The following is a 21636-nucleotide window of genomic DNA, read 5'->3' as shown; positions in this document are numbered from 1 at the left end:
CCAAAATCTGCACTTCTCACACAACCACAGAAGATTTCTAAAGAATAACGTATATCTATCTATCTATCTATCTATCTATCTATCTATCTATCTATCTATCTATCTATCTATCTATCTATCTATCTATCTATCTATCTATCTATCTATCTATCTATCTATCTATCTATCTATCTATCTATCTATCTATCTATCTATCTATCTATCTATCTATCTATCTATCTATCTATCTATCTATCTATCTATCTATCTATCTATCTATCTATCTATCTATCTATCTATCTATCTATCTATCTATCTATCTATCTATCTATCTATCTATCTATCTATCTATCTATCTATCTATCTATCTATCTATCTATCTATCTATCTATCTATCTATCTATCTATCTATCTATCTATCTATCTATCTATCTATCTATCTATCTCTCTCTCTCTCTCTCTCTCTCTCTCTCTCTCTCTCTCTCTCTCTCTCTCTCTCTCTCTCTCTCTCTCTCTCTCTCTCTCTCTCTCTCTCTCTCACACTCTCTCTCACTACTGACCCCTCTCTTTCTCTCCCCCTATCTGTACCACTCTGTCTCACTCCGGGGACTCAATTGTGCAGGTTTCCATGGGGATGGGAAGACCTTTGGTGGGCCAGCCCATAATTTCTAGAGTGGCTGTCTGGATGTGACATGTCCTTTTCACACGCTTGTCGGTTTAATGCTGATTTATGTGTGTTTGTCAGTTTACGGTGCTGATTTTGAACAGGGTTCAAACATTTACAGGGTCGACACATACAGCATATAACATCTGTTAGACCAGACAACAACTAACAACACAACAAAACAACACACTACAGAATGCAAAGACAACTTTCAGAAATGTAAACTTTTTAATTGCTCCTAGTCATTGCATTATAGACTTTCCATAATATGAATAATATTGTGTAATAGAAGTTGAGAACATACAAAGTATACTCTCTCTGTCTGTCTCTGTCTCTCTCTCCCTCCCTCTCCCTCTCTCTGTCTCTCTCCCCCATCTCTCTTTATCTATCCCCCACTCCCCCCCATCCTGCCGCCTCTCCTTTCCTCCTCCCATTGGGTGTTCCTAGAACACTGAAATAGCCAATCAGAGCTCAGCTCTTGGCCCCCTCTGTGCCCAGCCTGTCAGGGGCTTTTTGTGTGCATAAACTTTTTCTATTTTTTTCTCTTATCCATCGTTCAGCCCTCGGAGTGCGGAGCATGCGGAGAGATTGTTGGTGAGAGAAATAGAGAGAGAGAGAGTCAGGAGAAACCATGCAGTATCTGAGGCAGCCCAGTGAGCCCAGTGACCGAGCCTGACGACCTGATCCCCCCGGACAACCAGGGAACAGCAGTCTGGTCAACCCCTAGACCCGGACACACACATACCTCCAACTGGAGAAAGAGAGAGAGAAAAAGAGGAAGAGAGAGAAAGAGAGGGTAGACCACCAGATGTGTGAGAGAGAGCAGAGAGAAGGAGATGCTCAGAGGGACCGGACAGTGACCAGGAAGGAGACCATAGGAAGAGAGAGAAAGGAGAGCGACCACTGACAGAACGCCTGGGGTTGTATTGAAATCTGGAAGGTTTGTAAAGTGGAGTTTGACTTTTGGTTCTGTGGTTCATCTGAGAGACAACAGGAGTTCTGAGAGAGAGTTCTGTGTTAAGTCCTGCCTACAGTACTGCCTCTGTGTGGAAGCACTGCGCTACACGACTGCTACAGGTGTTCTGAAGAGGTCAAAAAACTCACCAAAGAGAAGGAGCACAGAAATAGGACAGATACATAGAAAGGAAAGAAAGGTCTACATTTAGAAATAAATAAAAAAAGACTTCAGAAAAGACCAGAAGAACACAGAGTAAGAGAGGGAATAACAAGTCTAGAGACAGACGGAAACAGATAGACAAAAAGACAGGATGGCGAACTCGGGTTTCCAGTTGCTAGGTTACTTCCTGGCATTGGGTGGATGGATAGGCATCATCTCCACCACTGTGCTTCCCCAGTGGAAGCAGTCTTCGTATGCGGGTGACGCCATCATCACGGCCGTGGGGCTCTACGAGGGCCTGTGGATGAGCTGTGCCTCCCAGAGTACGGGACAGGTGCAGTGTAAGGTGTTTGACTCCATGCTGTCACTGGACGGTGAGTAGGACATCGCAACCTGTCATTATCTCGCTTTCTATCTTTAACTCAACTTCAAACTTTGTATCTTTTCCTCTCACATCATTGAACAAATCCTCTCTTTCTCTCTCTCTCATTCCTTTTCTCCCTGTTTCTTTTTCGGCTGTTGGCATTCTCTCATTCTCTCTCTCTCTCTAACTGCAACAGTTTGAATGTTTGAATGAGAATGTTATTCAGAGCAGTCTTAGATGCCTGTGTATGGACAGTTATGTATCTGTCAGTGGAGTTGGTCATTGTGAGATGCCTTAAAGCTGTTGCCTCTCTTATAAACAATCTGTTTACCCAATATGCAACAATGGCCAATAACTGGGTTGATTTATGGAGGGTGTTTATCTAGTAACAGCATGATCTTATTATCAATTTAACTTATTGTATGATTCAGCAACTAAATGCATACATACATGACAAAACAATCTAACTAATCCATCTGTCTGGGACACATTAAAGTCAGGGATAAATCAATCAGAAAAAAAATACTGCTGTTGACATGTTTAATTAAGAGAAAGATGGAGGGAGAAGGGGGAGAAGGAGAGGGAAATAGAGAGAGAAAGAGAGGCAGAGGGGTAAGTAGGGAAAGAGGGAGAGAAAGAGGAAGAGGGAGAGAGAGAGGGTGAGAGGGAGAGGTAGCGAAAAAGAAATAGAAGAGAGAGAGAAAGAGTGACAGAGAGAGAGAGAGAGGGGGGGGGGGGGGGGGGGGGAGAGAGGAATGTGGGGTTCAGGCATAAATTATCCCTGAATATGAGGCTCCTGTCATCTCCAACCTGTTTAGCGTAGACCTACTGACTCATATTTTATGACAGGTAATTTACATGAATTCACCTGTCTATTGTTTCTACTGATTACTACATCAGAATTATTAATAGAAGGTTGCAGGGGGAGGACATGGTCAGATAATTTGTCTGTAATTCAGGCAAACAATGGTTGTCGCCCTTTGGAGTTTTCTGTTTTTCTTTGTGGTTGATTAAGAAACATGGATGCCCATGTTAATCCCTGTGACGCACACCGCCCCAAAACAACAAACCGGGTATTTGCTAATGTTTGGTCAGTGTGCAATTAATTATATCAAAACATTTTCTGTGGCTTTCTCTGCGAGGGGTGAGCTGGATTTTGCATCTCCTTTGGCTCATCGGCGTAATAAAAACAGAGTATTGTCCCTGTGATGAATAGTGGTTGTTTGGAGAAGAAAAGCCCAGTGTTGAGCCAAACACCAGAGAAATTCTCAGAATGCGCTCTGTCTTCCCCACACACACGCATTGTCCCTCTCCGGCCCTAACACACCCTGTGTGTGTGTGTGTGTGTGTGTGCGTGTGTGAGTGGACAATGAGCGAGTGTGAGCAAACAGCATCACACACTTTGTTACCAACTCTTGATAAATTTACCCTGTGTTTCTGCTACTTGTTGCTGTCTTGTCAAGCAAGGCATGTTGCTGAGGGTAGGTCAGGTAACCAGGCTAAGAGATTATACTACAGAATTGTACCATTTGGCACATACTCACTCTATTCCACTGTCGAGTGAACTCAAATCTCTCTCGCTGTTATGGTAAGGTCAAGCTCAGTACTGGTCTTGGATGCAAGGTGTTTATGCGTGTGTGTGTGTGTGTGTTCGAGCGTGGGTACTGGAGTTGAACATCTGGTGTGTGTGTGTTTGTTAGGCAGTTCCTGCAGGTGTTTTCATTATTATAGTGGGCTAAATGAACCCTTCTCCTTCACATGAGGAACATGTGATGAGGACTAATTGTTCACCAGACTGTGTTGTTGGAGTGTTGGAGTGTACCAAAGCACTGCAGTGGAAGCTGATGGACTTTTCAGATTCAGATTAATTGTCCTTAAAAAGGCAATTCATTTTCAACATTAACATAAACATATCGAAGCTGTTCTGGGAGACTTATGACAAGGTCTGGACACTAGAATGACAAAAAGAAGGACACTACTCCCTGTGCATACAGTACAGGTCCCGAGGAATCTTGTTTCATTCTAGTCTGAACAGTGGTGCTGACGGAACAGTTCTTCTTCTACTTGTTGCAGTCTCTGAGGCAGATACTGCCTGGTATTGGTCACAACCCACCCACGCTCTCAGTTCTCTGGGCTCTACAGTGAATGAAACCTCTGTACTGCACTAGACAGTGTACAATACCACACCAGCACTGGTGCTATACAGAACATAACAGAGTCAAAATACAATATAGGTAGATTTTGGCCAACTTTAGAGATGGATGCCATATTGCTGCTTCTGCCATTCATGATGAGATTGCTGAGCTGTTATGGGTCAAGATTTTCCAGGAGATGCTAATGGCTGCCATGGAATCATGTGATGTCATCTCAGTGACATCATGCTTTTTGGATGACAGAGTAACTGCCAAACTCTCTCTCCCTCTCTGGCTCTGTGACATATGAAGCAAATACATCCAGGTCCACCGTATAGCTAGGTTACTGTGCTAGTGTAACGTGAGTGTTTTTGCCAGGTTTGAAGAACGGGGGATCCCATTGAGGTGAAGATCAAAGATAGTTTTCTCTTTTGACAGCTTAGTGTTAAGTACTGCAGTGAGTCCGAGCCATAGAGCACTCTCTCCTACAGCTTTATGAATACACAGACTTTGGCATGGTTGGATATTTAGAGTCTCAGGGTAGGATATTGGTATCAAAGATATTTAAAGTATTTTTTAGGAAGACGTGAACTGTTGAGGAATGATTGGTGGCAACATGGAGGATAGTTTTCTGAACTCTCTATAGCTCTGGATATTACAGTGGAATATCTGACCCCCGGCCCACACATGCTGATGAAATGGTGGATGGTCTGACGTCCCCCCTTTCCATCACACCATGTCCCCATTGCCAGTTTCCCTGCTGGCTGTTGTGAGGTCATCAGTAGAGTTAGTAGCAGCTATGTACTGGCACACATTCTCTTTCACCTTCTCTCTCTCTCTCTCCCTCTCCCTCTCCCTCTCCCTCTCCCCCCTCTCTCTCTCTCTCTCCCTCTCGCTCTCTCTCTCTCTCTCTCTCTCTCCCCCCCCCCCACCTCTCTATAGTGATTGATCTCTCTCTCTCATCTCTCTCTCTATCGTGATTGAGTGTGGTTTTGTTTCTTGCCAACTGTTTCTTGCCAACTGGCCGTTCGGTGCTATAGATGTAAAATATGCTTCTGAAGCTGAAGGCTCACATGACAATCATCATCCACATATCAGTACCCCTGAGCTTAGACCACAGTATTCCACAAAGCATGTGTCACACTGACATTTACATGAATACAATGAAGGTAGAGTTGTTGGAACAGTTTTCTGTTTTAGTGAAGTGGCCAAACCAATGTTACGTATGAAGTCACAAATTATCTCACAAAGGACAATGTCCATCGTCTACATCCACACACACATCCAGCTTGTGCTTGGCACTACCAGCCTTGGCACGGGGTAGAGTATAGTGGGAGGAATACGCACACACACACACACACACACACACACACACACACACACACACACACACACACACACACACACACACACACACACACACACACACACACACACACACACACACACACACACACACACACACACACACACACACACACACACACACACACACACACACCCCACCCACACACACACACACACACACACACACACACACCCTTGACTCCTCTGTTAGTCTGTTGATCAGAGTGGTGCCCTGTAGGGCCAGCCCAAACTCCCCACACACTTTTAAAAAGGAAGGAATGGATGAAAGGGAGAATGGAGAAAGAGAAAACAAAACCTCTTTCTCTCATAAACCATTACAGTTCTCCTTCAAACGGATCCTACCACACATCAATCTAACTTCAAAGCTCATCCGCCCATAACTACCCCTTTCAGATCAGGTTCTGAGGTGTAATTTATTGTCAAACTATGAATGCGTGAGTGTGTTTTTCCACCATAAATGAAGATTATTACTGTACTTAAGTTTGCTGGACAGACTAATTGTTCTCCAGTTATATTTGATGTAAATTTGCTCACACTGTCAGTATCAGTATTACATTCTCCTATGTAGTTCTACTATTCTATTCTATTCTATAATATATAGTAATTTAGTCTGCTGTGTAGATATGTGACCATGTGGTTCATGCATGTGGATTTTGTTGTGAGAGAGAGTTGATCTTATGTTGAGCTGTGAAACTGGATAAAGGCTAGAATAGATTTTAGATGTTGGTGTGAGTATCTGCAGTTGTGAGGTCTTGGTGAGACTATTAATGCAGTATGAATCTTGTACCAGTGTTTTTTTCATATTGTGTTAGTCTCTGTTGTCAAGGCTGCTGTGTGTGTTGCAGGCCACCATGTTTGATCGCGGTGGCGACAGCCCTGTGAAAACAATCCCGCTTTGTGACAAAGCCACACTAATCCCACTGTGTGAAACATGTAAAACAGGCCCTCCTACAGTGTGTGTGTGTGTGACAGAAAATTAGTGTTTATGTTTGTGTGTATGTGTGTATGTCATTTCTTCCTACAGACTGTATCTATAAGTTTATGTGTTTGTGTTTGTGTGTGTGTGTAAATATTTTAAATGTCCCGCCCACTGAGTTATGTGTGCACTGATGTCTGTGTGGGTTATCCATGGAATTCTGAGCAGTGAAACCACTGTGAAGTGATTTGGAATGATTAAGAGGGACAGTTAAGTCAGACTCTGGACTAAGGCTGCCATTATTATCCCATTTTGGAACATGGAAGTGGGAAACATAATGAGTTCATTAAGAGAGAGATAGGGAGAGAGAGAAAGATAGAGCGAAAGAGAGAGAGAGAGAGAGAGAGCAATAGGGAGATAGAGAGAGAGAAAGAAAGAGGTGGATAGAAAGAGAGAGGGAGAAAAAAGAGCCAAAGAAAGGAGAATGTGTGTCTTTGTTTGTGTCCAGTTTTGTGTTAAGAAGTTGAATTCTGATTTAATCTTGATTTACAATGTGGTAGTTGTAGTATAGTTTTGGTTGGTTTCTTTTCCAGTGATGCTTTGCACAGAAATCCCACTGAATACCTTCTATCCTAATGTGGATTAACTTTCTTCCACTCCCGTTCTGCCCCAATTTAACCTCTGATACTGAGAAATCTAGAGCTTCAATACCCCTGTGTGTAGATATTCAGTATGAAAATACCCTGTGTGTAGATATTCAGTATGAAAATACCCTGTGTGTAGATATTCTATATGAATATACCCTGTGTGTAGATATTCTATATGAATATACCCTGTGTGTAAATATTCTGTGTGTACCATGTCTTCTCTCTGATCTCCATCTGAAGCCAAGTACAACTGCCCTAACAGACCCATTCTGTTGTTGTCCTCTTTTGTCCCTCCTTTCTATCATTCCCCTCACCCTCTTTCTCCTCTTTCTCCCCATCTGTCCTCCCTGCTATCATCCTACCTTCTATATTCTCCCTCATTGCTCCCTTCCTTTTCACCCCCTCATGTTTCCCCCCTCTCCTCTTTTTTCCTCTCACCCTCCAACCTCTTTCTCCACCTCTCTGCCTTCATCTACCTTTTTTCTTCTCTCATCTCTGTCCTCATCTCCCCCCTCTCTCTCCACAGTGCACATCCAGACGTGTCGTGCTCTTATGGTGGTGTCCGTGCTGCTGGGCTTCATAGGAATGATAGTGAGTGTGGTGGGGATGAAGTGCACTAAAGTAGGCGACAACAACCCCATCTCCAAGGGACGCATAGCTGTGTCTGGAGGAGCCCTCTTCCTGCTCGCAGGTGAGATTTCTGCAAGGTGACCATCATGTGACTGTCATGTGATTAAAGAAACAAACACAATTCTGGGACAAGTATGTGGGCACCTGCATGATAAGACAGATTTCCACCTTGTAATTATAGTCATGTGACCACCATACTGTGCTGCTTGCTGATTTATTAACCACCTAAACTATTTTACAACTTAAAAGGCTATTAGAAAATGTATACAGGTAAAGTACCACTCTCCAAGTTTAAGGTTCAGGCACTACAGTGAGTTGTGCTCTCAATTACAGGTAACTGCCAAAATAAAGGAAACACCCGAGTAAATGAGGGATACAAAGTATATTGAAAGCAGGTGCTTCCACACAGGTGTGGATCCTGAGTTAATTAAGCAGTTATCAGCTCATCATGCTTAGGGTCATGTATAGAAATGCCCAGTTGCCCATTATTTTGGCTACCATGGCTAGAAGAAGAGATCTCAGTGACTTTGAAAAAGGGGTCTCAAAGGAGCATAGGGGGTGTAGAGGGTGTGTGTGTGTGTGTGTGTGTATCTCAGTCACCAGATCTCAACCCAATTGAACACTTATGGGAGATTCTGGAGTGGCGCCTGAGACAATGTTTTCCACCACCATCAACAAAACACCAAATTATGGAATTTCTCGTGGAGAATGGAGTCGCATCCCTCCAATAGAGTTCCAGAAACTTGTAGAATCTATGCCAAGGTGCATTGAAGCTGTTCACATTGGCGGCTCGTGGTGGTCCAAAGCCCTATTGAAACGCTTCATGTTGGTGTTTCCTTTATTTTGGCAGTTACCAGTAGGTTGTTATCTCTCTATATTCAATGGTGTTTACTATTTTACTATTGGAGTGAAACCAGTCTTCCAGGGCTCATTTCTTGCATTCCTCTGGCAAAAGACTCTCACAAGGGGTCTTCTGGGTAATTAGGGTCCCAGCTGTAAACAGGAAGTGGTGATTTTGGACAGATAAGCTCCCCTGACCTCAGAGACAACTATGAGCCTCCTTGTTCAGTGTCATAATTCTCTCTCTCTCTCTCTCTCTCTCTCTCTCTCTCTCTCTCTCTCTCTCTCTCTCTCTCTCTCTCTCTCTCTCTCTCTCTCTCTCTCTCTCTCTCTCTCTCTCTCTCTCTCTCTCTCTCTCTCCCTGTCTCTGCAGGTCTGTGCACGATGGTGTCTGTGTCCTGGTACGCCACTCAGGTGTCCTATCAGTTCTTCAACCCAAACACGCCGATCAATGCCAGGTAACCCTATCACACAGGTCACACACTGTATCTACCACTCAGTTAATCTCTGTGTAATACAGATATCATGTCTATAATACTGTAAAGACCGATATTGAAGACCGATTTTACAATTTCCGCTGCAGGTATGAGTTTGGGTCTGCCCTGTTCGTGGGATGGGCGGCAGCTAGCTTGACGGTTTTGGGCGGATCCTTCCTGTGCTGCTCCTGCTCCAATGAGGAGAGGCGAGGGCAGCAGTACTACCGCCAATCACAGCCATCCACAGCCAGGGAGTACGTGTAAACCCCGCCCACCTCCAAGCAGCCACACAAACAGAGAGCAGAGGCCACGCCTTGCTCCTCCCCCTTTTCCCTTTTATTGATGCGTAACACTTACAAACACTTGCACGCACACACACGCACACATTCTCCACCAAGTATCCTTTGGATTTTAGAAACCCTTAAGAATTCGGATGCTATTTATTCTATAGAACTTATTATTGAGCGGAAACTTTTATATTTTATTGCAATACAGTGCCTTGCAAAAGTATTCATCCTCCTTGGCGTTTTTCCTTTTTTGTTGCATTAAAACCTGTAATTTAAATTGATTTTTATTTGGATTTCATGTAATGGACATACACATAATAGTCCAAATTGGTGAAGTGAAATGAAAAAAATTACTTGTTTCAAAAAATTCAAAAAAATTAATAACGGAAAAGTGGTGCGTGCATATGTATTCACCCCCTTTGCTATGAAGCCCCTAAATAAGATCTGGTGCAACCAATTACCTTCAGAAGTCATATAATGAGTTAAATAAAGTCCACCTGTGTGTAATCTAAGTGTCACATGATCTCAGTATATACAGTTGAAGTCGGAAGTTTACATACACTTAGGTTGGAGTCATTAAAACTTGTTTTTCAACCACTCCACAAATGTCTTATTAACAAACTATAGTTTTGGCAAGTTGGTTAGGACATCTACTTTGTGCATGACACAAGCAATTTTTCCAACAATTGTTTACAGACAGATTATTTCACTTATAATTCACTGTATCACAATTCCAGTGGGTCAGAAGTTTACATACACTAAATTGACGGTGCCTTTAAACAGCTTGGAAAATTCCAAAAAAATGATGTCATGGCTTTAGAAGCTTCTGATAGGCTAATTGACATCATTTGAGTCAATTGGAGGTGTACCTGTGGATGTATTTCAAGGCCTACCTTCAAACTCAGTGCCTCTTTGCTTGACATCATGGGAAAATCAAAAGAAATCAGCCAAATAAATTGTAGACCTCCACAAGTCTGGTTCATCCTTGGGAGCAATTTCCAAACATTTAAATGTCTTGGAATGGCCTAGTCAAAGCCCAGACCTCAATCCAATTGAGAATCTGTGGTATGACTTAAAGATTGTTGTACACCAGCGGAACCAATCAAACTTGAAGGAGCTGGAGCAGTTTTCCCTTGAAGAATGGGCAAAAATCCCAGTGGCTAGATGTGCCAAGCTTATAGAGACATACCCCAAGAGACTTGCAGCTGTAATTGCTGCAAAAGGTGGCTCTACAAAGTATTGACTTTGGGGGGGTGAATAGTTATGCACGCTCAAGTTTTCTGTTTTCTTGTCTTATTTCTTGTTTGTTTCACAATAAAACATATTTTGCATCTTCAAAGTGGTAGGCATGTTGTGTAAATCAAATGATACAAACCCCCAAAAAATCAATTTTAATTCCAGGTTGTAAGGCAACAAAATAGGAAGAATGCCAAGGGGGGTGAATACCTTCGCAAGCCACTGTACATGTCATTGACAGGATGGTGATCTTGCTCAATGAACCTTTTAAGCATTTTATGTGAATAAAATCTGTCATCTGGCTTAAAAGACATTATACCATAGCATTGTTGAATACTCCTTTCTGATTGGCTTGAAGGGGAATCTAGAGCGTGCATTATTTCCCTATAACATACGGTATATTTGCACAGTAGAATTCAATGGCTGTAGTTCATTTTTACATATTTTATTTGACCTGCTTTTGAAAGCAAAAGTCGAATTGAAAATGTTTTGGTATTGTTGAATTCGATTTTTATAATAGCAAGCTAGAATGATGGTTTGGTTAGCTAAACTAACACGTCTGTTTGTTTGGTTACCACAGCAACTACTGCTATCTAGTAAACTTGCTAGCTACTTCAATGGATGTTGAACACATTTCTACCAGCAAATGAACACATTTCTAGTGGAAAATGTGTTAAATTATAGCCATAGTATAAAAGGGATAATCAACTCGGGGCTCTATGCGTTCTCTGGTAAATAATGCAACTCCGTGGAAGGTCAGCTCCACTCCGCTATCGCGTCGTTCATTATTTTCCATAGAATGCATAGCCCCTCGTTGATTATCCCTTACTTAAACATTATTAAACGTACACTGTACGTTTGTCTTTATAACAGACAGTAGAGGAGGCATAGATAATGCCTAAATGTAAATTGTGGAACAAATATGATCAACAAAACAAATACAAAGAAAGTACAGTTTTGTATTTTCTTGGCTTGGTTAGCATGTCCTATTCTTCCTGGTTGGAGCTGTGTGGATGTGTGTGTTGCGTTGTGTCTTTTAACACTTCAACATTCCAATCGGATGTAGTTGATGACATTATATAAAGGGCTGACCTGAAATCAGTTCCCACAAAGTTATTCATCAGTTTGAATCAGATGTAGAGAAAAGGGTAGAATATGTTGTGAGCTAATATAAATGTTGTTTTAACGAGAGAGGGATGCCCATTATTATATGCCTTAACATCATGCTCCATTCGTTAACACATCCAAGTCGACACAATACCCATCATCCACATGTTATATACCTCAGAGACTGCATAGGGTAAGGACCACTGGCTGACCTCTTATAAAAACCCACTGTTATAAAAACCCACAGATTCAGTTAAACTCATGGGTTTATTATTCTGGTGCTCTATAGACAAACACTCATAAAGAAAACTTTCATTTTCAATGGACATTTAAGTTATATTTTATACTACTCTATTCTATGCTACTAAAAACCATTCTATGTCCATCTAGCCACCTGAATTGAAAGTATACAGAAATGATATGCTACTGTAAAAGCCAGTTATGATCACAATAGCTAAAGACAAGTAGCTATGGTCAATGTGATATCAAGTTACTTTTTGGGCAGTTCTGTTAGATTTGTTGTATTTATTCTGGAAGAAAATGTTTTATATTCTGATGCTAATAAGTAACGTAAGGCATCTACAATATACTGTACTTTCAGTCATTCACTAAGCCTCTACACATTTCTCTGCTTCAATCCATAACCCAATACTCGTGATTCTTTATCATGGCTCTTCAAAATCCATTCATTTGGGTGAAAGGGCTGGTTCATCATGCTTTCGATAACAGAACCATTTAACTTTTCTAAGAACCGTTCAATGCCCTCCGTTTTCTGGTTGTGTGGCCCCTCTTCTTGGTAAAGCCTTAGTGTATGGAGTGTTCCATTGTACTCAGAATGGGGGTACACAAGTCTTGAAGGACCTCCTCCACTTCTGCTAAAACCATTATGAGCCCGTCTTCAGGAGATGTCCTCTAAGAGTCATTACCAAATGACAAACGTGACCAAACTACCTAAAAGCCCACTCCAAAGATAATAGAATTAAATATTTGAAGAACATTTTTCAAAACTTTATGTGTGTACCTAAGGTAGGCCTAACTGATGTGAAACACATGTACTACGCTAGTTTATTGACCAGGACTTTTAATTATTTATATTGCTTTTATATACAGAATGTTTAAGCGTCTTCAAAATAAGCAATACAATGTTAAACCACCACCAACAATATTTTCCAGAAAAGTTCTTATTTTTAAGACCTCCACCCCAAAGTACTACTCTCTCACTGTTACTGTGTGCCTCAAGTGAATAAGTATATACAGTGCATACAGTATTCAGACCCCTTGACTTTTTCCACATTTTGTTACGTTACAGCCTTATTTTAAAATGTATTAAATACAAAATGTTCCTCATCATTTTACACACAATACGCCATAAGGACAAAGTGAAAACAGGTTTTTAGACATTTCTGCAAATTTGTTAAAAATAAAATACAGAAATACCTAAGTAGTCAGACCCTTTGCTATGAGACTCGAAATTGAGCTCAGGTGCATTATGTTTCCATTGTTCATCCTTGAGATGTTTCTACAACTTGATTGGAGTCCACCTGTGGTAAATTCAATTGATTGGACATTATTTGGAAAGGCACACCTGTCTATATAAGGTCCCACAGTTGACAGTGCACGTCAGAGCAAAAACCAAGCCATGAGTTCGAAGGAATTGTCCGTAGAGCTCCGAGACAGGATTGTGTCGAGGCACACATCTGGGGAAGGATACCAAAAAATGTCTGCAGCATTGAAGGTCCCCAAGAACACTGTGGCCTCCATCATTCTTAAATGGAAGAAGTTTGGAACCATCAAGACTCTTCCTAGAGCTGGCCACCTGGCCAAACTGAGCAATCGGGGGAGAAGGGCCTTGGTCAGGGAGGTAACCAAGAACCCGATGGTCTATCTGACAGAGCTCCAGAGTTCCTCTGTAGAGATGGGAGAACCTTCCAGAAGGACAACCATCCCTGCAGCACCCCACCAATCAGGCTTTATGGTAGAGTGGCCAGATGGAAGCCACTCCTCAGTAAAAGGCACATGACAGCCCACTTAGAGTTTGCCAAAAGGCACCTAAAGGACTCTCAGACCATGAGAAACAACATTCTCTGGTCTGAGGAAACCAAGATTGAACTCTTTGGCCTGAATGCCAAGCGTCATGTCTGGAGGAAACCTGGCACCATCCCTACGGTGAAGCATGGTGGTGGCAGCATCATGCTGTGGGGATGTTTTTCAGCAGCAGGGACTGGGAGATTATTCAGGATCGAGGGAAAGCTGAATGGAGCAAAGTACAGAGAGATCCTTGATGAAAACCTACTCTAGAGCGCACAGGACCTCAGACTGGGGTGAATGTTCACCTTCCAACTGAACAACGACCCTAAGCACACAGCCAAGACAATGCAGAAGTGGCTTTGGGACAAGTTTCTGAATGTCCTTGAGTGGCCCAGCCAGAGCCAGGACTTGAACCCGATCTCTGGAGAGACCTGAAAATAGCTGTGCAGCAACGCTCCCCATCCAACCTGACATAGCTTGAGAGGATCTGCAGAGAAGAATGCCAAATACAGGTGTGCCAAGCTTGTAGCGTCATATCCAAGAAGACTCGAGGCTGTAATCGCTGCCAAAGGTGCTTCAACAAAGTACTGAGTAAATGGTCTGAATACTTATGTAAATGTAATATTTCAGTTGTGACATTTTTATAAATTAGCAAACATTTCTAAAAACCTGTTTTTGCTTTGTCATTATGGGGTATTGTGTGTAGATTGATGAGGGGGGAAAAAACTATTTAATCAGTTTTAGAATAAGGCTGTAACGTAACAAAATGTCAAAAAAGGCAACGGGTCTGAATACTTTCTGAATGCACTGTATCAACATTAATGTAAGAGATACTAGCTGTCAAATAACAAGATTCTGGTTCCAACACAACCAAACTGGTTCCAAACAAAACAAAACAAAAACAACCATCATAAACCCAACAGATTCAGACATCATATCAGATCTATTCCATGCCATAGAACACATGACATAACAAATGATCTGTGTGCTGTGACTAATGAGCTTCCACTAACCTCTCCATCATTAATCCTCCAATGCTTCATTTAGCACCAACAAGCTTTCTCTTTCAAAAACACTGCATGAGCACCTAGAATCAACCATCTTCACTCATTAACCACAGAGCTAGCGAAAGCCTGGCTAGCAATTCTTTTCATTCTTCATTACCTAGCATGTAGCATCAAGCACTCATTCACTCACTAACACCATGTAATGATGAATCAGTGAGTTCTTGATGTGTCTCTCTCTCTCCTCTCGTCTCCTCTCCTCTAATGCTGTTCTTCTCTGCCTGTCTTCTTCTCTTCCCTAATTCAGGGCAGAGTTGTTGAGTGAGACTAGTTTCCCTGACTGACCACCCCCTGCCTTTTTTCGAGGACTGTCCGAGTTCACTGTTTCCCCTTTCCCTGTTCCTTCCTAGATTCCAAATTTGGACCCTTGTCTCTCCGCTATAGCATATGTCGCTCCCCATCCCCCTCTACATCCCTCCCTCCCACCAACCCCACACCCCCTTCCTAAATGTCTGCACCTTATCAGTCTCTGATATTAAGTTATGGGTCAACAAAATGTCCGCCACACCTTTAAGAGCTTGCCACTCCCCTTTCCCCCACCCCCTTGAGCTTGTTTGTAAATATGGACTCTGAAAGGAGAAGTATGGTTAGGTGGTTAGACCCCCCCCCCCTTTAAGACTAGAGGGGCGGCATTACTGTATTTCATCCTGTGAACCCCTTTACTAGAAACTCCATTATGTCCTTTTATCTTTTATTTACTGAACTTTAACTGTATGAGTAAGACTTGTCCTGTCATGTTTTGTTGATTTCTGCTTCACTGATATCTTATGATTTCTGGGTTTGTAGAAATGTGCCTATTGGTTTTGTTCTCTGAGAATACAAGTGTACATTTACTGAAACATGTTGTTTTCTTTTAAATTGCAGACCAAATGTTAAAAGTTCCCCACCAGAGAAAAAGGAGGAATACTTGTAGTTTGGGCGACTCCTTTGGCCCCACGTGTGTTAGATTGTTGGCAAAAGGCAAGACACTGTCTAACACAAACAGACAAGACACTTTCTCTAAGAAAACAAAAGCAGACAAGACACTCTATAGGAAACACACTCTCAGAATGTAACAAAATAAACTCAGAATACACGTTTGAAGTAATACATCTCCAGACCAACCCTAATGGGTAGCTAGTATTTTATAATTCTTAAAGGTGCCCATGTGTTAAATGTTTATTAATGTTTTTTAGAATCTGTTTTGTACAGAAGCGATATTAAAGGGTTTTACTATAGCAGGATTTTGTTACAGCAATATGCACAGGTATTGTCCGTACTCACCTATGACAAAGAACTGTTATTTGGATAATTGAAAGAAAGTGAACCTGAATCTGTACTACTACACAGAAGTGCCCAGGTGCATATACCACCACCTCCAGCCTTTCTGCTACATATATGCTCTACTGCAGTGCCTTATAACGTGTGTTTGTGTGTATGTTTTTGACTGTTATACACGGATTCCGCAGTGTCACATCCTATATGGATGATGCATATTGTTCACGTATTGTAAAACATATCCGTGCTCGTCTTTTTCTCTTGCATTAAATGAACCATTCAGACAAACTGCTACATGCAGTTTTATCTCGGAACATAGATGTTTACTGTACTGTAGCTAGTATACCACTTAAAAAACAACAGAAAGACAAATTCCTAAATCGGCCCTAACTGATGAGCGTGAAGGCACACCTTGTAAATGCTGTGAGCCTGTTTGGAAGTAGTACATGTAGCCCGGATTGAGGATATTATACATGCATTCTGTTTAGTTAAGTGCCAATATGATTTAGAGTGGATGGAAGAGATGTTTTGTTATTGACTATGGAGGATGTTCTGTACTCCACGTGCTGAAAGCACTGTCTCCTGTACAGGTCCTGCACTTAGTATTGGCCAGTTTGCGGAATGTAATCAGGTCAAACGTGTTTTTCTGTTGCATACATTTATTTACCATGTATTTTCTTTATCTAAAACTCACTATTATTATTTGACTGTATGTATCATCTCATTTAAAGTATACTCCTGTCTGTTTCTTTTAGAATAAAGTAAACGGATAAAAACATTGTGTTCATGCTTACTTTGGCAAAGATACACATTCACCATCACGCACACGCACACGCATGCACACACACACACACACACACACACACACACACACACACACACACACACACACACACACACACACACACACACACACACACACACACACACACACACACACACACACACACACACACACACACACACACACACACACACACACACACACACACACACACACACACACACACAAACACACACACACACAGAGTATTATGAGTCAGAAAGTGTGTGGGCAGACCAAGGCCTCCTCCTGTGGTTCAGATATGATTTCACACCTCCTTACCCCTCCTTTTCAACCTCGCTCTCTTTCACCTCGCCCCCCTTTCTCTCTTCCACCCCAAATTCCTCTCCTGCTCCCCGTCGTTCAGTAATTGCAGACAGTGGAATTCCAGTTCTGCCTCAGTAGCTATTCTGTATTCTCAGAGTCATTATCAAAGTTAACATGCCTGACCACCACCACCACCACCACATACACTACATGGCGAAAAGTATATGGACACCTGCTCATCGAACATCTCATTCCAAAATCATGGGCATTAATATGAAGCTGGTCCCCCTTTTTCTTCTATAACAGCCTCCACTCTTCTGGGAAGGCATTCCACTAAATGTTGGAACATTGCTGCGGGGACTTGCTTCCATTCAGCCACAAGAGCATTAGTGAGGTCGGGCACTAATGTCGGGCGATTAGGCCAGGCTCGCAGTCGGAGTTACAATTCATCCCAAAGGTGTTCAATGGGGTTGAGGTCAGGGCTCTGTGCAGGCCAGTCAAGTTCTTCCACACCGATCTCGACAAACCATTTCTGTATGGACCTCGCTTTGTGCACGGGGGCATTGTCATGCTGAAACAGGAAAGAGCCTTCCCCAAACTGTTGCCACAAAGATGGAAGCACAGATTCATAAAGAATGTCATTGTGTGCTGTAGAATTAAGATTTCCCTTCACTGGAACTACGGGGCCTAGCGCGAACCATGAAAAACAACCCCAGACCATTATTCCTCCTCAACCAAACTTTACAGTTGGCACTATGCATTGGGGCAGGTAGCGTTCTCCTGGCATTCGCCAAACCCAGATTAGTCTGTCGGACTGCCAGATGGTGATGCGTGATTCATCGCTCCAGCCGACGCTTGGTACTGCGCATGGTGATCTTAGGCTTGTGTGCGGCTGCTCGGCCATGAAAACCCATTTCATGAAGCTCCCGATGAACAGTTCTTGTGCTGACATTGTTTCCAGAGGCAGTTTGGAACTCGGTAGTGAGAGTTGCAACCGAGGACAGACTATTTTTACATGCAACGCGCTTCAGCACTCGGTGGTCCCGTTCTGTGAGCTTGTGTGGCCTACCACTTCGCGGCTGAGCCGTTGTTTGGGCAGAACTGAAAAAGCGTGTGCGAGCAAGGAGGCCTACAAACCTGACTCAGTTACTCCAGCTCTGTCAGGAGGAATGGGCCAAAATTCACCCAACTTATTGTGGGAAGCTTGTGGAAGGCTACCCGAAATGTTTGACCCAAGTTAAACAATTTAAAGGCAATGCTACCAAATACTAATTGACCCACTGGGAATGTGATGAAAGAAATAAAAGCAAAAATAAATAATTCTCTCTACTATTATTCTTAAAATAAAGTGGTGATCCTAACTGAAATAAGAAAGGGAATTTTTACTAGGATTAAATGTCAGGAAAGGTGTACAGTAAGGGAAAAAAAGTATTTGATCCCCTGCTGATTTTGTACGTTTGCCCACTGACAAAGACATGATCAGTCTATAATTTTAATGGTAGGTTTATTTGAACAGTGAGAGACAGAATAACAACAACAAAATCCAGAAAAACGCATGTCAAAAATGTTATAAATTGATTTGGATTTTAATGAGGGAAATAAGTATTTGACCCCCATGCAAAACATGACGTAGTACTTGGTGGCAAATCCCTTGTTGGCAAACACAGAGGTCAGACGTTTCTTGTTGTTGGCCACCAGGTTTGCACACATCTCAGGAGAGATTTTGTCCCACTCCTCTTTGCAGATCTTCTCCAAGTCATTAAGGTTTCGAGGCTGACGTTTGGCAACTCGAACCTTCAGCTCCCTCCACAGATTTTCTATATGATTAAGGTCTGGAGACTGGCTAGGCCACTCCAGGACCTTAATGTGCTTCTTCTTGAGGCACTCCTTTGTTGCCTTGGCCGTGTGTTTTGGGTCATTGTCATGCTGGAATACCCATCCACGACCCATTTTCAATGCCCTGGCTGCGGGAAGGAGGTTCTCACCCAAGATTTGACGGTACATGGCGCCGTCCATCGTCCCTTTGATGCGGTGAAGTTGTCCTGTCCCCTTAGCAGAAAAACACCCCCAAAGCATAATGTTTCCACCTCCATGTTTGACAGTGGGGATGGTGTTCTTGGGGTCATAGGCAGCATTCCTCCTCCTCCAAACACGGCGAGTTGAGTTGATGCCAAATATCTCGATTTTGGTCTCATCTGACCACAACACTTTCACCCAGTTCTCCTCTGAATCATTCAGATGTTCATTGGCAAACTTCAGATGGCCCTGTATATGTGCTTTCTTGAGCAGGGGGACCTTGCGGGCGCTGCAGGATTTCAGTCCTTCACGGCGTAGTGTGTTACCAATTGTTTTCTTGGTGACTATGGTCCCAGCTGCCTTGAGATCATTGACAAGATCCTCCCGTGTAGTTCTGGGCTGATTCCTCACCATTCTCAACTCCACGAGTTGAGATCTTGCATGGAGCCCCGGGCCGAGGGAGATTGACAGTTCATTTGTGTTTCTTCCATTTGTGAATAATCGCACCAACTGTTGTCACCTTCTCACCAAGCTGCTTGGCGATGGTCTTGTAGCCCTTTCCAGCCTTGTGTAGGTCTACAATCTTGTCCCTGACATCCTTGGAGAGCTCTTTGGTCTTGGCCATGGTGGAGAGTTTGGAATCTGATTGATTGATTGCTTCTGTGGACAGGTATCTTTTTATACAGGTAACAAGCTGAGATTAGGAGCACTCCCATTAAGAGTGTGCTCATAATCTCAACTCGTTACCTGTAAAAAGACACCTGGGAGCAAGAAATCTTTCTGATTGAGAGGGGGTCAAATACTTATTTCCCTCATTAAAATGCAAATCAATTTATAACATTTTTTACATGCCTTTTTCTGGATTTTTTGGTTGTTATTCTGTCTCTCACTGTTCAAATAAACCTACCATTAAAATGATAGACTGATAATTTCTTTGTGGGCAAACGTACAAAATCAGCAGGGGATCAAATACTTTTTTCCCTCACTGTATGTAAACTTCCGACTTCAACTGTACAGTTGACCGGGGCAGCTCTAGCAAGGCAGAAATTTGACAAACTGACTTGTTGGAAAGGTGGCATCTTATTATAGTGCAACGTTGAAAATCACTGAGCTCTTCAGTAAGGCAATTCTACTGCCAATGTTTGTCTATGGAGATTGCATGGTTGTGTGCTGAATTTAATACACATGTCAGCAACTGGTGTAGTTGAAATAGCTGAATCCACTAATTTGAAGGGGTGTCTACATACTTTTGTATATATAGTGCATGTATCTCTCAGTTATCAGTGATAGAAATTACTCCCACACACATTTCACTCAACAATTCATGTATTTAATGACCTTTCGGTCAAGTCAACCTTCATAATGAAACGATGGATTTTTTTTAGATAAGGTAAGGGTAAACAGAGTCCTTTTTACACTACATCTAGTAGACAGTTACAGCATATACCAACCCACAGCACTACACTGAATCCAGATATGTAAGTACAGAGATCAGTGGCGGTTAGTGGGGGCAGAGTATGGATGTGAAATCTCGCACACACCTGAGATGTGCTGAAGACTGGCGCTCCATTATGAGACTTTGAGTTGTAGATTATTTCAACAGCCTGATGAAGGTTGTTATACTGAAATGGGTTGGTTTTTAAATCGTAAGGAATGATTTTCTTCTCTCTTCCAATGTACTCCAGAAGTGTCTGTTTTTTTCTTTGAAATGTTTTTCCTCAAGCAGGCATGGACATTGAGGTCCTTTGCACTTGTAAATATGAATATTTAACATAATATTTGTACTTTTATTGTATTCTGTTTTTATTCTGTATTTTATTGTATTCTGTTATATGTGTTTGTACTCTTTAGAACAAAAACCCTAAGTAAGCAACGGAGCAGCACTATGCAGTTACAAAAACAAAATCATTGAGTACTATTATATCTTGGGTGTCACAGTGAAAAATGTCCCCTCCCCTTTTTGCCAGTTAGAACAAGTCGGAATGACTGATCGGGTCACATCATGAGCTTCTAATTAAGAGAGTGTCTCAGTAAATGAGGACCGTGTGTGTGTCTAGAACTGTCAGGTCCAATATTTATTTGGAATCTCTGAGACCGTTCTCACACCTCAAGATGAAAAAGCATAATTGGATGTGACCCCGGATAAAATGAGAAGAATAACTTTCACTACTCTACAGCTAGTTGGCACACCGTTAATAATGCAACAATGTGTGGACAATGCTGAGCTTTTCCGTTCAATTAATTTGTTCCAGTTCACCAGTCGACAATTGGTCAATTGATACATTTTCAAGTACATAACTATAGAGAACATACAAAAATGATATGGTAATACAAAATGTACGTTTACACACTCCCAGGAATGTCATACATGATGGATCATTAGTTTATACACTAACTTTCACACATCTAGATGGCCGG

The 21636-nt window shown here is 42.2% G+C and overlaps 1 protein-coding gene across 1 annotated transcript; it reads left to right on the top strand.

Annotated features, from left to right (window-relative positions):
• The first annotated feature begins 1227 nt into the window (after window positions 1–1227).
• LOC311134304 (claudin-19-like) lies at window positions 1228–16890 on the top strand. The gene is made up of 5 exons (XM_084167939.1): window positions 1228–2134; window positions 7714–7878; window positions 9031–9115; window positions 9241–9387; window positions 15720–16890. The coding sequence occupies exons 1-5, from the start codon at window positions 1912–1914 to the stop codon at window positions 15766–15768; spliced, it is 669 nt and encodes a 222-aa protein (XP_084024065.1). The 5' UTR covers window positions 1228–1911; the 3' UTR covers window positions 15769–16890.
• The last annotated feature ends 4746 nt before the right edge of the window (window positions 16891–21636 follow it).

This window comes from Coregonus lavaretus (assembly GCF_964263955.1).
Source record: "Coregonus lavaretus genome assembly, chromosome: 8".
In the NCBI taxonomy this organism is placed as follows: Eukaryota; Metazoa; Chordata; class Actinopteri; order Salmoniformes; family Salmonidae; genus Coregonus; species Coregonus lavaretus.
Note: the sequence above shows the minus strand (reverse complement) of the source record. Positions and strands in the feature narration are given on the sequence as shown.